We start from the raw sequence: 21864 nt of genomic DNA, 5'->3' as shown, positions 1-21864 counted from the left end.
AACCGCGACGCAGCGCTAGTTTCACTGTGCCTTTGTTGCTTTATAATACGAAAAGAATTATTAAAATTGATTGATATTTGTCTAAATGAGAGTGTTTTATTTGACAACATCAAATCAAAATGAGTCCCACAGTTTCCGTGCTTTCTTGCAAGAATTGCTTAGCAGTCAAACGGTTAAAGTCCTTTCACAGTAAATATAGTAACTGATTTTAAGGTGCATAAAGATAAAATAACATTCTATAACTTAAGCTTTCATTTGTGAGGCCTTTAATCTGGCTGTGAAGGATGCAACATTTTATTTGAAAAATTAAATTCGGTCATTAAAAGTAAAAGGCATGCTTTTTCATGGAATCTTGAAATCTCATCCTGACTCTGTTTTAATAAAGGACATTTATTAGTTACAAGTATGCTAGTTTTAAACATGCCATTTTGGTATTTTCTGATTATTTTTACCCTTACAAAAAGTCACCGGTTCATTGGCAATGTTTTGAAGTGCCTAAAAATATTTGTTATTTTTATGGTTATTGATCTTTTCATAAATTGTACTTCCTGTGTTTTGCAAATAACTTAGCTAGGTCAATAAGGTGTTATGTATGTTACATAACATGAATTATCACCACCAAAATATTTAATCAATCATCAAGCAAACATACACAGAATTAAAACAGCAAGTTTATTTTATTAATTACCACTTGTGAGTGGTTAAATTAAAATACACAAATGCAATTTTACCAACCAACCTGGTCCTGATTTAAAACCTAAAGCTTCTTTTCACAGCGGATATAAATTTAATGATCTAAATCTAATTAGACTAGAGGTTGCAGACTTTACCTAAACTATAACAGTTATTCAAGCACATTACCAAAACGGGATCTAACCTTAACTTACAGTAGTCACAACAAGACTTGCACTAGAGTCGTTAACAGACTTTGCTTTAATCAGGAAGGCTGCAGACAACAGACCAAACTCTCACTCTCCTGTTCGTAAATCTCTAAACTTTATATATAAAAACTGTTTACCTAAACAAAACTGCGTAAACTCTGGAATGAGCGCATCTTGCAGGGGAGGGAAAAAAATAGGAGAAGTAAATTAAATAACATTTGATTGAAAAAACTTAAATACAAATGCCTCAAAATAGTAATCAGTTCCATCTGAACAGTAATAAAAATAAGTGATATATTAAGTTAAAATTTAAGACGTTAATTAAATGGTTTGTTAATCTTTTGTAAATATATATTTTGAAACATATGATGGTAATCAAATAGCATGCCAGTATTAAGAACTCAATGCTAGTGAAATTATCAGCAAATCAATTTTTTCAGTGAAACTGGTTGTTGCTGGAAGTAATCTGACATTCAGAAATCATTCTTACATCCAGTAATCTCTTTGTTTAAATTTCAGAGTAAATCTAGTTTTGCAATATCTGATACTTTTTTTACAGGTAATTTGTCAGATGTGGCCACAGAGACGTTTGGAAACACTGCACTTAAATTTATTGATGAATACACAAGACAGAAGAAAAGACACAGGGAACTTTTCGAAAATTTATTTAAGAAGGTTTGTTATAATGAAATTTTTGTAGAATAATTAACACGTTGACTGCCGTGGGGGGGTCACCGGTGGGCAGCACTCAACTACATCACCATAGGGGCCACCGGTGACGCGACCAACAGTAAAAATACGTAATTAGGGTAAATATTGATACAGATGAAATTTTTAAAATAATAACCACTGTTACTATAATGGTTTGAAGAGTAATAGATCGCAAAAGTTTAAATAATAAATCGCAAAAACAGTCTGCAGTGCCTCGGGTGTGAGCGGTGACCCACACCACGAAAAATGCATTAAACACGATTACATAACTCACCTTATCTTTTATAGATAATATTTCATAATATACATCAACTAATAAAAAAATAATGTTGCCGCCATGGGAAACCACATGAAATACGTGCGGCAGTCAACATGTTAACTACCCATGCTTCCAGACAATTTTAATTTTCTGTAAATGTGATCATCTTAGAAAATATGACTATTTGTGAAAGTAGGTGCCATTGTCATCCATCACTTCATAAATGCTGGTACTTGTACTGTAGAGATAATCGGTTATTTTGAAGCAGGAGCCATGAAAAATGTGCTATGCCCTCACCGAGACTCGGACCTCTCGAATACGCACTGACTGTGCTGACCACGAAGGAATGCTAAGAAGGTTGGAGAAATACCTTATATACTTCCCCTTTTAAAGGGTGACTGGAGATTAGGAGACCCATTCCCCAAATCCTGGTGGTGGACAATCATCATTTCCCCTCTTTTTGTTTGGGCGCCACTGTAGACACATTAGGTTTTTTTTTTAGCAGGACCAAGTGCGATGACCATTACATCATGAAAACATGCTAAAAAGGCAGGTGAAATACCTTATAGTAAATTCAATGGCAATTTCAAAGAACATCAACAATCAGAAAATATATGGGTATAAAAACATGCAAAGAAAACAGTTGCTAACTCTTTCAATTTAGGCGGGAGACACCTGCAAACCTGATTTACAAAATATTTCTCCAAACTTTCAGTTATTCTTAAAATTTCTCACGATTTTTATTTAGCTTAGCTTAATACTTTGTTATTTGCACACACAAACACACACACACACACACAAAAGTGATTTGAGGCATTTGAAAGCATTTGGTTTTTCTCCAGATTATATATAAAAGAAAGCCAAAGTCGTTTCAGTGAGAAATTATGGCGCACTTTTGCTTTGTGAGTGAGAGCGTATGCTTCCGAAAATGCCATGTTCGAGTTTTCCGGTGAGCATCTGGCGCCACTACGTGTTATCTGGCACATAATTACCCAATAAGCACAAAGCAAGATCAAGATTATTTTGTTCATCTTCTCGCTGAACAGTGCAAGTGCAAATGCTTTCAAAAAATAGTTTAAGAAATTGCGATCTTTTGTTTTAGTTATGTCTGCAAAAAAGGTAAAATACTCATGTGCATTTCAAAAATTGCACACAGATGACTTTACTTCTATTATTTCCTAGGGGAAATGTAATACATTTGCAATGTGTTGCCGTTTGTCCCTGTGATATTTCAATTTCGCATGGTCTACCATGCGAAATTGAAAAATCGCCGATGTTCCGATGTTCTTAAACATGTGTGTACACAAAAACACAAGGGCAACACGAGTTCCATCACAAAAAAAAAAAAAAAAAAAAAGAATTTTTCTCTGGAAACAAAAAGGACCAAAAAGTTATGAATGCAGATCGTCTGTTCTCTGCCTTTTTATTGGAGCACAACCTGTGACTGAATGCATCTATCTGATCATACTGCAGCTTTATTTAGGAAAATTTTTCTGACATCAAAATCTGTAAGCAATACTCAAGTGCAAGGAAAACAAGTGACTGTGGTTGTTAAAGAAATGGGTGTGAAAAATAAACCTTCGGTTACTGATTGCATTAAAAAACAGTTTCATTCTCTGTCTCTACGGATGGAAGCAATAATACCGATTCAAAACTGTAGCCAATTGTTGTTTCTTTTTTTAATCCAGTGTCTTCAAAAATTGAGTGTAATTTATTTTCTGTCCTTACTTTAGGACATTCGACAGGCCTTTAATATAGCACAGCAGATTATTAAAAATTTAAGAGAAAATGCAATTCCTATGGATAATTGCTTGGTGCCGAATAATGCACCACTAGTGGTAGGCATGAAGACTGGTGCTGCAAGCATCTTAATGAAGGAAAATTCAGATTTGCAAATTATGAGGTGAACCTGTCACCTCTTAAATTTAGCAGCTGAAAAAGGGATAGCTTCTTTGCCAATAACTGTAGTTGGACAGTTAGTTGATATTTATTTATTGTATTGAAAAGAATTCTAAAGGAAAGGAAAAGTTGAAACAATTCCAACATCTACATAGTACATATTCTTACTTTATTTATTAAAAGTAAGAAACATTTTGAAACTTGTATGTACACTCTGGCTATCTTTAAAGAAATGTTTATCTAGAATCCTTGACCAATGGAACTCACTTTTTGCATTTTTTAAAGAAGTAAAAGCTTCTAGAATTAATATAAAAGGCTCTGTTCAAAGTTATAAAATACATAAAGTAAATGGAGATGTAGTTACTACTTTCATTGTTGAAAATAGCTTTAAGAAAAATAATTTCTACACCAATAAGCAATTTAATTGGCAGTTCTCGAAATAATACTGCAAAATATAAGCGTAAAGCTGGTACTATAAGGCAGTGATTCTCAACCTTTTGACTAACGCGTACAATCTGAACAAAACTTTAAAACCTTTAGTGCCACCTATACAAAGTACTACCACCACCACTCCTGAACAAAGCTCAGATCGCATAAATTTACGAGTGTTAGAGAAAAAAACTCAATCAGGATGTTGGGGTTTTAATTTTTGAATTCAATAGTTAAAAATACTTTGCTTCTTTGCATACCGCCTATTTTTCTCTTGTGTACCACTAGTGGTACACCTACCACCAGTTGAGAACCTCTGCTATAAGGTATTTCCTCCCCAGCATGCCTTTGTGCTGTAATGGTTAACACACTTGCCACGTATTGGAGAGGTCCTGGCAAGGGCACTGCTAATTTTTATGTCTCCTGTTTCAACATAACCTGATAATTTTACAATACAAATTTCTCTCAAAGTAATTAAAAAAATTACTCAACAAGGGAAACATTTTCCAATTACTATAAGTTTATCTTGTGAAGAATGAATTAAGTACAAAGTCCAAGATCCTGACTCATTGGGACTTCGGCGCTTCCGGATTTGGGATTTTTCCGGATATTTGGTTATCAATTTAAATCTAGCTAGATGACATGCAGGAATTATAAAATTAAAATTTGAAATTGTGATTTATGAAATGATGAGTATTTAAGATCTAAAGAGTATCACAATTTACCAAAAAAAAAAAAGGCTTAATATTTATTTGTTTATTTTATTAAACATTTCTTGCAATGTATCGTATATACCCGCGTATAAGTCGAGATATTTTGGACAAAAAAAAGGCTTCAAAGTGGGGGGGGGGTCGACTTATACGCGGGGCCATAAAAAATTAAAATAATCAGAAGTTCAAAAATTTCTTTATATAATGCAGTTGTTTTCTTCCCGCATTCAAATTGGACGACTTATCAAATAAGTCACTTACTTGAAGTAATTTCATGACTTAAATTATGTGACGAACTAATCACAGAGTTTCATACTTTAACTAGAGTAAGTTTCGATAAAACGTACGTATAAGTCTTTATAATAGTTATTGTTCATTCATGAAATACTTTTGTTAACAGTACACGTCAAAATTAAAAAAATAGCCCACGCAATAACTGAACAGTTTTTAATATTTCTTTTAACTTTTAAAATGGGGAAATGCAGGTAGATTTTACGTATGCGAATCTTTTCCGGAACAAATTCTAGAATTAAAATTCTAGAATTCTAGAATTTCCGGAACAAATTCTAGAAGAAGGATTTTGATTTTGTTTATTTACCAAGGTATTTTTTATCGTATATTTACTTCTTTTTTTTTTTTTTTTTTTTTTTTTTTTTTTTTTTTTTTTTTCAGATGATTTTGAATAAATGTAGTACTTAAAAGAATTTTTTTCGAAGTTTCTCGATCGATTTCGGAAGTGGGGGGGGGGTCGACTTATACGCGATATCGACTTATACGTGGGTATATGTGGTAAGTTGTTTTAGTTACTTTATTTTTGTTGCAATTAGTTTTTCTTTAATTTCCAACATAATTTCAACAGAAATTTCTTACCCTAAAATTCTTAACCAGTTACCAGCCAACATAATTTCTATTGACTGACTGACTGATTATTTATTGCTGGACTACCACACATTGTGCGGTTTTTCCGGCTCGATCAGAAAATTTGCCAATGGCACATCACATAGAGCTGCCTGTACATGGCACTCCAAGGAGGGCCAAAGAGTGGTGAAGAAGAGTCCAAGGATCACAGGCGAAATCAAAGTTTTTAAAGTAAAAACTTTCACTTGAAAAACAGTCCAATGAGTAGCACCATCTAGTGAAGCCCAGGTCAACTGAAACAGGAAAGTTAAGTTAGTCGTCCAAGCAGGAATTAATATTCTATTTTGATCAGTTCTTCTACGATACCCAGGGTAAGAAAAAAAAAAATTCTGGAGAGATTTCATCTTCTTGCACTTGTTCACAAACTCCATAAATTTGAAGAATAACTTCCTAATATTTGAAATCCGTCGCATCCTTCTTTACTGCAGCAGAATATGATTTCATTGGAGGTCTTCTGGCTTTGGAGGCAGGCATCTCCGTTGGCAGCTCGTTAATTGTTGCTTTGGAACTTTGGAGACTAGTGGGCAGATTTTGTTTCTTTGGAGCAGTTCTAGTGCGAATTTTCGGACGAGATTCGCAAATCTTTGCTGAGGCAAACTCATCAGACTTACAATTCACCCAAATTGGTTTTTCCTCCCTTTTCAAAGTGCAAGTATAAGTCAGATTATTCTGACCATACTTCATGCGTCTTTGTAGGTTATTGCAGAAAATCTGCTTATGTCCAAAATGCTCGCATTGGAAACACATTATCGTATTCTGGTTGCTTCTGTACTTTCTAAAAGTTACTCGGAGTTCAAGTAAATTTTTCTTTTTGTCTTGTTCAGTTACAAAGTTCCACTGTTTAAGTCCTGTAATTGCTGGGTTGAAAATTCCGACTAACTTGTCAGTCGAAGTTTTTCGTTTTCAATAACCACAGTGTCACTTTCTTCACTATCAGTAGCATTATTTTCTGGATCTAGAACCATACTGCAGATTTTAATTGTTAAACTTAATCAATTAATTAACTGTCCGTTAATTAATTGATGATTGGGGCATTGTCATTGCAATAAAAAACTTCTGTTATATCATCTTCATTTATTACCACTTCTTCACATTTCATTGCAAAATCCATTAATTGGAAATTTCACCTTTGGTTTGCGATATCCAAAGTCCTTTAAATTTGTGGCTATCATCTTCATTGACTTCACCGTGAAATATGGTAGTTGGCGATAAATTATGCCAAGTATTTTTTAAAGTACCTGGAATCACATCCACCTTCAATCTTGTGTTGCTCCACACAGCAGATTTTATATTAAAACATTTCAAAAATTCTTGAATAGTCTTGCCATTGTTCAAGAAATTTAACATGCATTTTAAAAATGCTACTTTATATTTGCATTTCAGCGTGTGCACTATTCCAATATCCATAAGCTGAATGATCCTCCTGCTAAAAGGTGTAGACACACCCTCGCCTCTTCAGTTCCAGCCCCGCGCCGTGAAGAATGGACATCTCAATCTTCTACAATTGCTATTCCTCACTGACTGTACCAAATTGCTATCTTCTTCTCAAGTTCAACTGAAAAGTGGCCTTCTTTGCCCTATTATCAACTTGTTCATTTAAAAATAACATCATGCGTGCAAAATTAATTTCTGCCTTGGATATTTCCTTGCGTTTTCACAAACTTTACTACGTTCTGATTTAGCATCATATGCCATTTAGCCTCTTAATCTAAAAAATCTTTCCTCTTCACTTTTTGCTTTTGTGTTTCATTTATGCTATAAAAATGTAAACTACCAAAAAAAAATTTACAAAATAAATAAACATCATAAAAACTATAAAAAAGTTTTTTTAAAAAAATCTAACCTTTTGACTTCATATTTTTCCCCTACACCTAAACTCCCTTGAGTTCATGTGGCTTCGTCTAGCTTACATCAAGCTAACTATTTATGCAATTTTCCTATTTCTGCCCTTACTAAGATATTTTTATAATGTGGAGGTGCATGGTTTAGAACCATTGGCACTCCGAAATTGGATTATATTGGGATTTACAGGCTTAATTATAGATGTGCCATTCGGAGGACAGGATAATACAGGTAAATTATCTTTCACTAATCAGGTTTGTGAAATCAGGTAAACCAATCGAATTCAAATGTAGCCGAGCCTCTGACGTAAAATAATTTTCAAACCAATCATTTGTTAACGCTTATGTCATCCAGACTCTTTTATTTGCACAATATATAATGGGAAAAGTCGTTACTCCTTTAAATGCTTGAGATCGTGCATATTTTCCAATTATGAAGCGTTTGCACTTGTGTGTTCCTGCAGCATTTGTGCCTGCTAAATTGTTCAGTTTTATCAGAGTTATAAATTTGTTCTGGAGATAACTTTACATTATTAATGAGTTCATCGAATTCATCTGCAAATAGTTCAGCAGCTTCAGTATCAGCTGAAGCTTTTTTACTTGGAAATTTTAAATGCCTTATACCATGGCAATTGTAAATTTGGCTAACCAACCTGTCAAATATGTGCACTCAGTTTTTAAGTTCATTTCGTCATGAAATATTTTGGCTTGCCATTAGCATTGGACCCATCAATGGCACACCTTCACTGCGGCGCTCACACGGTTCAGTCGTCACTTTTAGCATAATGACCAATTTTTCTGTTATTCATTGCAAGTGGAATGTCGAAATTCACATAAAATTAAAAAAATTCTTTTTTCTTATGTCATACACAGTTGACTTTCCAATGCCATATTCATTGCATAATTTTGAAACATATGATTTTATTCATTTTTTGCAGCAATTCCACTTTTTGTTTAATGGACATCGAAACATGCTTTTGCTTTGTAGATTCTGTTGCAGCTCCAGAATTAGAAACTCCTTTCGACATAATTGAAAGTTCAAGCTTTAATTTTTATAAAATTGCTGTAATAATAGCAGTCTGCAAAAAATAATGAGCTTGATCAAATTAAAAGATAAGGAACAGTGCAATCTGCTATATTTACCAAAATTCCTTACAATCAGTAAAGTATACTTTTAGCCTAGCTTAATAGGGTCTGCTATACATTACTGGCTATGTGCCATGAGAGAGTAGCAACGAAAGGCAAGTTGTTCTGCTAAATTTTGTCTTGCATCTATCGCATACTGAGAGAATTAAGTTTGAATTGTATTAATTATTATACCTACATCTTTTTCTTGTACACGCTTAAGGCTAATCTGAGTTCTGAATAAATAAACTCCTACATTATACTTAAGGTATCATCAGGTGCTAGGTACCGCCTGATGCAGTCTCTGTGGTTTCTAAATTCTGCTGCAGTCTCCCTAAGTTCCAGTGGCTTAGGTAGGAGGGGATATCTATCTTCGGGCGCAGCATTCAGGCAGCACCAAATTGATGCTACGCAATTATTTAATGAAATGTTTTCCATTCTTGGCACACAGAAAAGGGTGCAAATTCTTCAGTTGTATCTGGGTGCTGGAAACCCTAGATACGCCACTGCTAAGTTTATAATTTTTGCCATCCCTAAACTTTGGATCCCAGTGCTTTCCCTAAATTATAAAAAATTTTTCATCCTTTAATTTTGCCGCTTGGTGCTTGTATAAATTCCAAAATATTTGTCTTCTCTTAATTATGTCACCCTGTGCTGCCATACAAGCTCTGACATCAGTTCTGTGTTTATATGAATAACATATCTAAATTCTGCCTCCTCGTTCAGCCACACGAGTGCTGACGCCGGTTCTGTGTTTACGTGAGTAACATATCACTTGTTCTTAATTCAAATAGCACTAAATGTAATCTTTTGGCCCATGAGTTTCATTAACATAATCTATTTTTGCCATATGAAAAGAAATTTTTCGTTAAATTTTTCCTCATCAACATTTCTTAGCACATTTAACTTAAATATATAAACATCGTCAAGCGTAATGTCAGCATAAAAGTTTTTCATATTCTTTTTTATACAATTATTAATATAAAAAAGATTTTAAACATCGCTGCATGAATCATTACTCCGGTTGTCGTGTTGATAAGTATGCAGTGATAAAAGCAAATATTATAAAAAATAATTCCCCAAGTTGGCATCAGGGATATAAAATACTAGTAGGTGTAAAATCAATGATGTTCCTATGTACATAGAATGTTTCAGTTTGAGATGTATGCCAAGCAGATAACACAGCTATGGAGCCAAATTATTGATCTCACAAATTTATGCTCAAATGATTGCTTCTTCAATAACAAGGTATTTTTTTGGTGCCTGGAAAAAACCAAATGCGCATGCATAAAGCATACAAAAAAAAAATGTTGTTTGTGGCTTTGAGGTTTGGATTTTATATCATTCTGGATATTGGATGTCTGGATTTCGGACTTTACTGTATTTATGTTTTTGTCCTCGAACGTTAACAAAGCTTTTCCTTTTTTGTACAATTAATTTGCCATCATTCGATGCTCTTAACACAGTTCTACAAAGCAGAATTCTATTAATTCAGGTTTTATTTTTATCAAATTTTGTAAAACTAATCTTTCTTTTATCTTCTAATTCTATGTGATGTGATTTATGATGAAGCAGAAAATCAGAAGAAAGATTAAAATTTGGTAGTGGGAACTGCGACTAACAAATTAGTGAAAGAACTTTGAGAGGATGGCAAAAATAAATTTTATTTCCACGTTAGAAGTTATTTCTGCTGAGTATGTCATTACATACTACATAAATTTCCAATCAATGATGAATTGATTAATATGCTAAAGTTGCAGATGTTTCTGCACCACTAGCAAATACATGTTTTTCTGATATGAGATATTTTTTTTTTAAAGATTTCCTATTTTATTTCATTTAGCCATGAGAAACGATGTTGATAGTGCAGCTACTAAATTCCAGTCGCAGTTTTGCAATTTACAATTAGAAAACGAAGATAAAGCTATAAAACCTGCTAGAATTGATGCCCAGTAGAATTTAGTTGTAAAACTGAAAGGTGCTGATGGAATTTTAAAGTATAGTGAATTATCTGTACTTTAAAATTTGGCCATCTTGACAATTCTCCATAGTAATGTAGAGTGCAAGAGCATTTTCAATGTTGCTGCAAAAACAAGGACTAAATTTAGATCTAATATTAGTAATGACACATTAGAAAAATTTTTTTAGCAAAAGCAGGCCTGTGTGGCAATATTTGAGATACATTCATCAGCACTGTTCCTGATGTTATTCCTAAATTTCAGAGTGGCAAGTTTCCTTCTGTTTTCCAGCTGTGTTAATCCACATTCAGTCTCAGCCTTTGAGTTGTTTGTGGGCAAGACAACTCCAATAATAATCTTGGAGGCTCTAAATTGGACAGGATTGATCCTTTCCTTTACTAAACAAGATGCTGAAGCACTGTTAGGTGCAACGTAGTCCAGGAACAGTCTTATGACTCTTGTATAAGTATGCAGAAGTGTCTTTGGTCTGGAACCCCATGTCCAAAACGTTTTCTTAAGTTGCTGAGTTTTCTCAAGGCTGGATGTGAGATTTCCTTGAGATGTCTGGTAAATCTCAGTTCTGCATCGAGTGTAAGTCCAAGGTATTTAGGAAGAGTGATTTGTTCAATAGCCAGAATTGCAAATCTTGATTGCAGGATGATAAGTGTGTCTGCCTTTTCAATCAGTTGTGGATATCTACAGTTTGGTTTTCTCGGAATTAATCATTAACTTAAGATTTTTAGCCCAAGCCTCAATGCCATTCAGACTGAGGTACAAGGCATGCTCGGAAGCCTTGATAATCAGAGCCAAATAACAATGTTCTTGGCATAGCAGGCTATCTTAGTGTCATTGTCGATATACTTATGAATGGTCTTCATATAAACAAGAAATAACAGAGGCTAAGGACAGCCCTGTGGGATGCCAGCTCAAGATTTGTGCATCTAGGAAAATTTTCCAGCGACCTTAATAACGAATTTTCTTTTCCTAAGAATGTCATTAATCCAGAGTAAGGAATTGCCAGAGATGCCTACCCTGTGTATGATCTCGATGAACTTCCATCTTCAGACTCTATTGAAGATTGCAGTGAGATCAAGGAAAAGAGCAGTTGTCTTTTTATAAGGTTTTTCCTGAACTGTCTATGATTGATTGAACCAAGTAGAAAAGTTAGTCAGTCAGTAGTGCTATGTTGCGATCTGAATTCTGTTTGGTAAAAATAAAGCACACTTTGATCTGTAAGCCAAGTCATGATTCTGGTGTGAATATTCTTCTCCCTCTGCTTGCGCAGAATGCTAATCAAATATATAGGCCACTACTTGTTACAGTCTGTGGTCAAAGAACATCTGTGTAAAGAGTTCCATAAACATAATGTAAACCAGTTTGCTATCACGCTGCTGGAAAGCGGAGGGAAAATTCACCAAGGGATTTGGCGACAAACCGGTGGCGAGAATTTTCCCATCCGCGATGTGTACAGGAAATTGAGGAACACATGTTAAGAAGAAACGTTCTTTGACAAATGGTTTCTTCTTTGACATTTCACAATAATTTAAACTTGGATTATTGTACTTTTTCTTTTGCCCAAAATAACTAATCCATTAATTAATTTACTTGTGTGAAAAAACCTTTTCTTTCCCTTTAAGTTTAAAGAAATTTAAATAAATATTCTTTTTATGAACTCTTGATAAACGTGCCCTTTGAACGTCGACACGAGATTTGAGCTTTGGTATATTTTGCGCATTCACAGCTGTTTCCCTCTACGTTGGGAAGGAGCCACTCCTGTTGCAGAGAAGTTTTCTTTCTTAACACTACATATTCTTAACACTACATTCTGTAACTTCGACTGATCATTAGAAGAAAAGATCTTTGAATAGAAATTAAGAGTCGTTTTTCATGTGTCGTAAGAGAGTAAGCCCATATTGCTGAACAATATAAGATTATTCTTTCTATTACAGTTAAGTACCATATTTTTAAAATCCGCAATGAGATTCCCCAATTCTTACTAGTTGTTCGTTTCATGTGAATTGTCAGTAACATTACTTTTGTTCTGATTGCCTTCAAGTGAGTCGTCCAAGAAAGATTGAAGTCAATAATAAGACCTAGGTATCTCAAGCTTCCTACAAATTTAATAGATTTGCCTTGCAATTTTAAAGGTGGTTTGCATTTGAGGGGTTTAGATGCCCCTATCAACATTTCTTGAGTTTTACTGGTAGAAATAATCACTTTATGCCTTCGTGCCCAGTTTGCTATAACATCCAGATAAGCTTGAGCCGCAGAAGAAATACCCGATTTACCTTTAACAATTAGCATAAAATCATCTGCAAAAGCTATGAGTTTACAATCTGACTCACCTCATTGGGGTACCATCGTTTGTAGTTCTTTGAATGACCATTTTACAGGAAGATGGATTGGGCGAGGAGGTCCAATTCCTTGGCCATCCAGATCACCTGATATAATGCCGCTGGACTTTTTCCTTTGGGGATTTGTAAAGGACAACGTTTACAGGAGGAGAGTGTCGAACATTGATGACCTAAAAGCCAGAATTACAACCGCAATAGCCTCTATGGATGCCGACAATGGGTCCAGGACTTTATAAACACCCTGTATATTTAATAGGATAGCTATAACTACTACCACACTGCCATTTTGTAAACAATTACTTCTGTTCCAGGATTCATTTGTAATACTTTTTAAAAGAATAAAGCTATTTTTCATTATACAATTTTATCACCATTAATGGTAGAAAAAATCCAATGTTTAAAAGTTTATACATAGTGCTGAAAAATCAATAAGTTTCATTTCTTTATTTATTACTTAAATGGAATGAATTGTATTTAATTTCTTTTGTAAATGAAAGTTTTTATGCATGTAAAATTATACTTTTAACTAATTTTATTTGTGCCACCATTTTATTTAAATACGTATCAGTATCAAGGACTGCAAACATTTCTGATGCACTATCAGTCACTTCTGGTATGATATAGTCTTTTTGTTTAATTAAAAAGTAAATGTATTTGTACTTTACTAATTTTGTGATAAAATTGATTGCTGAAGAGAGTGTTGGTTGAGTATATAAATATTGTATAGCAAATTTACGTAGTTTGGCAAAAATTTAATTTGAAAGTTTGTGAGAACAACTCCTATTATAGTTATAATAATGATGCTTTGGGCATTCAAAAGTAAGCATTTTTCTAAATGAAAGTCATATGTAATTAGCAAATTATTGTGTTTTCAAATGATACCATAATAAATTTACCCTCAGCACAGCCTATGTGCACTACACGTCTAGACTGAAATTTTCTTAAAAGACACTCAGAAATGTCAGGGAATTTCATTTTCCTGTTTGAATGGCAACCTGTGTAAGGATTACTAAATTGTTTTATGCTGTACAACAGCTGATATAAAAGTAACAGTTATCATAGGTGAGAGCGAAACTTCTTTTTTATTCTTTTATTAGCAAACATAGATGCAAATACTGTATGTAATGTTTTGTAAAAGTAGTGGTGTAAGGTAAACTTCTGTTCTAGTTAAACAAAAGGAAAACTTGTTATTGAAATTATATAGAGTTTCACCAAATACTTTAAAAATGATTAAAATTTTATTTAAATCTGAAAAGCTATCTTTATTTAAATTATCTATTTTCTTTATTTAAATCTTTTGTACATTATTATATTTTTATCTGAAACAAAAGTTTTTGGTAGTAATATTTGAATTTTTTTTTCTTTCTTTTTCAGTATGAGAACATGGAAGTATCTGGATTAAAAATACGTCTGGAGGACATTCCGGATATAAGTAATTAAGAATTATATTTGTTTGACTTATGCTGAAACAGAAAATTTTAATATGTATTTAACTTAATATTACTCTTCTTTTTTAACTTGATGTTTAATGGATTATTTTCTAGTAACAAAGCATTTGCTTTCACTTATTTTATAAAAAGTGGAGCTCAAATGCTGATATATAAAATCGTGTTGCTTCAGATTTCAAGTACATCTCTAAGATAAATGACTACATGTCATTCCAGATGATTTCAGTTTTCTATGGATACAGTTAGCTTAGAGAGATCATACTCAGTACTGATATGTCTTTATACTAATAGAAGTAATGGTGTCTTTCAGAGGTGTTTATCATGAGAGGGTTCATCATATTTTGGCTTTTGTGCTATTTTGTGCAGTAATGTACAAGAAAAAATTAATTTTGTGCAAAATATTTTCAGGAATTTGGTAAAAATTTAAATGAATTTAGCATATTTGACCTAGATATGTTTTTTAAATTCTATTTTTTTAATATTTAATATATAGGACATCTGTTACAAATCATGCATTATGTTTTAGTCCTTTCCATATTTCTTTATTTATATGACTGTGTATTTAATAATGAATTTAAATTAATATGTTTTCATTTCATTTCACCTAAACTGTTTTGTATTAAAATTCCTGTGAGAAACTGCATCTAACAAAATAATTTTTTCTAAGCTTTTGTTGTTGCAGTGCCATTTTCCCTATGCTTCTTTTTTATTGTGTCTTGAAAGTTTCTTTTTTTTTCTCTCCCTCTCTCTTTTTTTTTGGGGGGGGGTGCTGATTGAGCATTCAAATTTATTGTAAGTTAAAAGAATTTATACAGTACAAAGTCCGTAATCCGGACGTCCATTATCTGGAATGATCTATAATCCAGATGTCACAGCCACAGCCTTTTTTTTTAGTATGCTTTACACATGTGCATGATGTGTTTAATGTGTAATGGATGGTATAAGTAGGCTAAAATTATCTTTACCGATTCTAAGGCATTTCAGTTAATTTTGCAGATTGCGCTGTTCCTGAATCTCCTAATTGGATCCGGCTTATTATTTTTTGCAGACTGTTAGAGCAATCTTATAAAAATTAAGCTTGAACTTTCAATTATGTCAAAAAGAGTTTCCAATTCTGGAGCTGCCAAAGGATCACAAAGCGAAAGCATGTTTCAATGTACCGCTTCCGATAGTGAAGAAAATGACAGAGAGGTTATTGAAAACGAAACAATTTTAGTTAGTCGGTATTCTCGACACAGCAATTACAGGACTGAACAAGAAATTTTGTCTGTTTATAGAATTAAAGAGAAAGTATTAGAACAAAAAAACAAAGCAACTTAAACAACTTACATTGAATGAAATGTTTAAATAAAGTAAACAAATAAATATTAAGCTTTTCTTTTTGTAAATTTTGATACCATTTAGATCATAATTGCTCTTTATTTCATAAATTACAGTTTATATTTTTAATTGTATAATTTCTGCATGCCATCTTACCAGATCTAAATTGATGATCTATAATCTGGAAAAACCCTTAATCCGGAATCGCCAAAGTCCCAATGAGTCCTGATTACGGACTTTGTACTATATAAGCTTTAATGAAAGGTTTTGAGCTTAGCATCACAAGCTGATTGTGTGACTATGTAAGGTAATTAGATAAACCAGATATAAAAATCTATTGCAAACTTAGAACTTTGGTTCCCCCCCCCCCCCCACATTTCGCAGCACATCACTCAGTCTCTTCTTTTAAATTTTAGCCTAAGGAAAATGTTTCCCTACAATAAATGAAATTTGTTAGATTAATAAAACTTAAATTCAGCTAATTCCATTCTCTCATCCTTCGCGATTTTCATCATAGTTTTTTTCTTATTAAATTTTCTTTAATCAGAATTGTCTACAGTAAATAATATATTATTATACTAAGTTTTTCCATGCAATAGTATGTACATTAATCATTAATTTTATTTTCATGATATTTAAAAGACTGATAAATATAGTTTTTACCTGATTCTCAGGATTTTTTTCAAATCAAGCGTAAGAAAGTTTGAAAATGAAATATAAAATTTAGAATATCAAATTAAATACTGATTATACCTCGAAATCACATTATAAATAGTTCAATAGCCTTATTCATGCATTATAAAGCAGTTCTTTTGAAATGGTGCTACTGCGCAGCTTGGAAACCTCCTAGAAACTCCCATTTTTTCATATAATATGACCTATATATAGTTCTGCAGTATCCCAAGCACTGTTAATGCTATTTGCATAATGTGCGACCATGCTTTCCATTTGTGGTGCATACTATTTGTGTGCTATTCTCCTAGCAATTCTTTGCTACTGTGACTTTGATTAGTCCAAAATAAATTTTTTCCTGTGATGAGAACACCTTAAATGCTTGGTTATGGGAAATACTGTATATAATGAAGAAATTTAACTGCATTTAAGCAAAAGTTTTTCTTGTTAAATTTTATCCAAGTGATAAGATGGCAGTATAGCAACATTTATCAAGAAAATCGTGACTTTTTAATTCTTTAAAATCTGACGTTATGACATGAATCTTGGTGCAAACTGTATTCTACAAATGAAAATGAAATACACTTCTGTGATTGAAATGAATACATGCATGTACAGACATATGTACAAAATAGAGTATCAAACTACTAAAATCAGCATGCTATCTAACATGAAGGCAACAAAAATTAAACAATATCAAGCATAAACCTAAGTCCTGAAACAGAATATAAATTAAAACAAAAATAAAACTAGTTCAAGTTTCTCCTGTGCTTGATTTATTTAAGTATGGTTTTACTGGCTGCCAATGATAAATCACGAGGTGATTTTTTTTAAAAAAACATTCACAAGATCTCTGTCTCTCTCTCTCTCTCTCTTTTTTTTTTTTTTAACATTCATGAGATCTCTGTCTGTCTCTCTCTCTCTTTTTTTTTCAAACATTCACAAGATCTCTCTCTCTCTCTCTTTTTTTTAATTTTAAAGTTATAATAATTTTTGATTGACCAAGTGCAAATGAAATTATTGCATTTTTCCAAGGATGTTTACAATGAACATTCCTAATAGCAGTAAGCTGCAGTTTCTGATTTATGGCCACGTAAAAAGTAACATGTAATTTTTTTTTTTTAAGTAAGAATTTACGATATTAGAAGTAAATTAAGCTAAGTTTTTTGTTTTAATATATTTATTAAATTTTTGTTGAAAAGTGTCTTTTTTTTAATTTTTGAGGGATGGATATAGCTCCCTAAACTTTGCATTTGTAGCATATTTTCGTTGGCACTTCACTTGCCAATAAAACTGGCATGTGAAAAAACTTTGTCACTTGTAAATTATAAGCCTTTTTTTCCCCTACAGAAGTAGGTCATCTTGAACTTGTTGGATGTTAGCACTGGTATATTCTTCTTGGTGATGGGTTTGAGCATCCTCTGATATTCATCAAATGAAAAGTATATTAAAGTTTAGGATAAGTAAATTGAAGTTTGTTTTCCTGCATTAGATGCATAGACACATTTTCCTTGAGAAAATGTAGGTTTCAAAGACATTAATTATTCTTTCACCAGTTTTGATCAAAGTAGAATGAAGAAATCACTATTATAAGATATACACAATATCTACTGACCACCTGTTTGCACTAAGTATAAGCATAGAGAAGGTATATGCAGCTATACGTAATAATGGTTCTCATATCAAAAGGCTCTGAGATCATTATTTGTCAAAATTGCTTCATATTTTTAATAAGGTAATTAAATTTGGTGAGGGAAAAAGCTAGTTTCAGAATGTGTTACAATGGGAAAATGATGAAAGCAATATGGGAAATCCAAATACTTATTTTGAAGCAAATTTCAATTTAATATGCTAATTCTTCATTTTCTGTTACTAATTGAAACTGCAGAATATGGTCAACAACAGATAAGTATATTTGCAGATGCTGTAGATATTATACGTTCATGCTAGCCGCATTGTTTGAATATTGGATATTGATTTCATTACAATATAAGCACATAGCTTCTGTGTGAAATTGAAGAATGCAGGTATTAAACTATTAGAGTGCTGGAATCGTGCTTTTGCAAAAGCTGTAGAATGTTGAAAGTTATATATATGGGACTGCTATGACATCTAGTTGTGCATCATTCTTTCTATTGAATTCAGCTATGCCTAAAGGGCTCTTCCAATTGGAACACTGTATCTCACTTTCAAATGAAATAATTTTAAATGAAATGCAGTAAAAAATATGTATAATTTAATAGGCATATGAGGAACATGTGTCATCAAATTATTTTTCATTTTTCATGAGATGCCTGTGAAGCAGTCCAACTGTAACTGTGAATTATGTAGAAGAGCATCTGGCTGATGTGTCCAAACAATATCAAGCGACTGAATGACATCCAGCCTTTACCTTTGTGATGTTACTTAGTTTTCTTTTACTATTGCTTAATGAAATTATCCACAATTCATATTTTTGGATGTTTATTATGCATACAAAACTACACACCAAATCACTAAAAGTGCACTACTAATAACTGAAGTTATGTAGACCACACACAAAAAAAGGGGGGGGACTGTTGCAAATATGGCTTATTGTAAACTCCTTTTGCATCATCTCTCCTCCTTGAAATAATTCTAACTTTTACATGAGGTTTAGTTTTTATTTTAAGGGATATAGCAATTTTTCCTACTTTGATTTTACCGCCACTGTTTGTATTACGAACAGACTGTTCCAGCCTTATTAATATATAAAAACAAAACTCGAGGTTACATCATCTGGAAAGCAGAGTCGTGCTGACAGCTTGGCTGCTGTGCTATGACGTCATGTCTACTACGTATATAAATATCTCACATCGCTCTGGCTTAGTCCTTCTTGTTCCTGTTTCCATTGCTCTTTGGATACTGTTCCAGCTCACATTCGGAGACGTTCTTGTGACACTTGTCGTCTAGTCTTAAGTGGCTCTTCAGTGCCGTGGTTCCAGGCTATGTTTGTTTTCCAGGATTCTGCAAAGCGGCGTTGTATTTCAGTTGTGGTTTCTGGTGAGCAACTGCTGTGGTCGGCATCATTAACACAAGTGATTTTCAAGGTTTAGCGGCAATGTTTTTCAAGCTGTGGTTTCCCATAACAGAGTTGCCAACTCTCCCGATTTAGGCGGGAGACTCCCGATTTTCGACCGATCTCCCGCCAACCCGATTTACAATATATTTCTCCCGACTTTTTCTTATTCTTAAAATTTCTCACGATTTTTATGGAACTTGGCTTAATACTTTGTTATATGAACAAAAGTGATTTTGGACGTCTGAAAGCAATTGAATTTTCTCTAGATTATATCTAAAACAAAACCTTACGAATCAGATAACTTATGCTTTGTGAGTGAGCTTTGTGAGTGAGTGCATTATACGTATCCCAGAAACGTCGTTCTCCAGTTCTCCAATGGGCATCGAACTCCACTGCGTGTCAGCTGGCATATATTAGCCAATGAGGACAAAGCAAGCTGTTATTTGGATGTTCTTTAGTTATTTCGTTCAATTTGTGCTGAGTTGTGTGAGTGCACGTGCCTTCGGGAAATAGTTTTAGAAATTATCATCTTTTGTTATGTCTGCGAGAATGAAATACTCGTGTACGTTTCAAAAATTGTCCACAGTTGACTTTCGTTCCATTATTTCCTCAAGAAAATGTAATAAATTTGCGATGTGCACCGCCTGTCGTTGCGATTTTTCGAATTCGCAATGTGGAAGAGCGGATGTTCTCAAACATGTGCGAACACAAAAACACAAGGATAACATGAGTTGTTTTTTAAAAAAACGAAAAATTAAATTTTTCTTCGGAAACAAAGGACCAAAAAGTTATTAATGCAGAATGTCTGTTCTCTGCCTTTTTACTGGAGCACAACCTCCCACTGAATGCATTGGATCACGCTGCAGCTTTATTTAGAAAAATGTTTCCCGATAGTGAAATTGCTAAGAAATACTCAAGTGCAAGAACCAAAACAGGTGCAATTGTTAAAGAAATAAGTTTGAAAAATAAATCTTCAGTTATTGATTGCACAAAACAGCTCCGTTCTGCCTCTTTACGGATAGAAGCAATAATACCGATTCAAAACTGTATCCAATTGTTGTTTCTTTTTTTAATCCAGATTCTTAAGAAATTGAGTGCAGTTTACTTTCTGTCCCCATTTTAGGACATTTGACAGGCTTTAATATACCACAGCTAATTATTAAACTTTAAAAGAAAATGCAGGCCCTCTGGATAATTGCTTAGCACTTGGTGCCGATAATGCGCCAGTATTGGTAGGCTTGAAGACTGGTGTTGCAGGCATCTTAAGAAAGGAAAATTCAGATTTGCAGATTATGAGGTGCACCTGTCACCTCTTAAATTTAGCAGCTGAAAAAGGGGCAGATTCTTTACCAATAAATGTGGATGAACACATTGTTGATATTTATTATAATCTTGAAAGGAGTTCTAAAAGGAAGGAAAAATTGAAACAGTTCCAACAGCTGCATAACAGCAGTTTACAATTAAAAAACTTGAATGAAGTTATAAAATCAGCTAGGATTGACACCCAGTGGAGTTTGTTTAATTGGAAAACTGAAAGGTGCTGATGGAATTTTAAAATATAGCTAACTGTCTAGAATTGTGTTGGCCATCTTGACAGTTCCCCATAGTAGTGCAGAATGTGAGAGGATTTTCAGTGTTGTTGCGTAAACGAGGACTAAATTTAGATCTAATATTAGTGATGACACATTAGAAAAACTTTTCTTAGCGAAAGCAGGCATACGTGTCAATTGCAGTGAACAAAATTAGTTCTTTAAGAAAGAAACTTCCTAAATTTCTAAACTAAAATTCCCTCCCCCCCCCCCTTTTTTTTTTTTTTTTTTTTTTTTTTTTTTTTTTTTTTTTTAATCCGTAAACGATGCAAGTAATAAAAATGTTTTTTTATGTGTAAGGTATTTTTGTGTTGCTTGCATTTAAGAATTAGTTACTATTAAAGTTAATTCATTATTAAAAACCATATTTTTATCATTTAAAAAGTCTTTTTAACATTGTGAAAAATCTCCTGATTTTTGAGTGTCATAGGTTGGCAGGTATGCCATAAGAAACTGCGGTGAGTGGCATCTATAAATACAAGTATATTTAAGGTTTAATTTTCAGGTGCCTTCTTGGCCAAAAGCATAGTGAAATTCAACTTAATGGTGTAGTTTTTGTTCTGTGATATGTTTTTTTGCAAGTTTTTGAATGCCAGTATTCATAGAACAGGTAATATGTTTGTTATATCATTAACAGTGTAATATTCTTAAAGGAAAAACTCTTGGGGTTTAATGAATAGTTAACTAAGTGCAATTTTTGGCAATGATTA

The 21864-nt window shown here is 33.2% G+C and overlaps 1 protein-coding gene across 8 annotated transcripts in view; it reads left to right on the top strand.

Moving 5' to 3' along the window:
• The window catches only part of LOC118196646 (uncharacterized), a 109326-nt gene that overhangs the window by 12842 nt on the left and 74620 nt on the right, over positions 1-21864 (top strand). For all 8 annotated transcript variants that reach the window (XM_085822762.1, XM_085822767.1, XM_085822769.1 and 5 more), the window contains exons 4-5: positions 1441-1556; positions 14460-14517. In XM_085822762.1, the coding sequence (XP_085678888.1) occupies positions 1441-1556; positions 14460-14517 (174 nt within the window). The remainder of the gene's footprint in view (positions 1-1440; positions 1557-14459; positions 14518-21864) is intronic.

This window comes from Stegodyphus dumicola, chromosome 8, assembly GCF_044657685.1.
Source record: "Stegodyphus dumicola isolate Sdum_Otavi_A_Nest chromosome 8, ASM4465768v1".
Lineage (NCBI taxonomy): Eukaryota > Metazoa > Arthropoda > Arachnida > Araneae > Eresidae > Stegodyphus > Stegodyphus dumicola.
The sequence above is the reverse complement of the archived record's forward strand: the minus strand, read 5'-3'. Positions and strand labels throughout refer to the sequence as shown.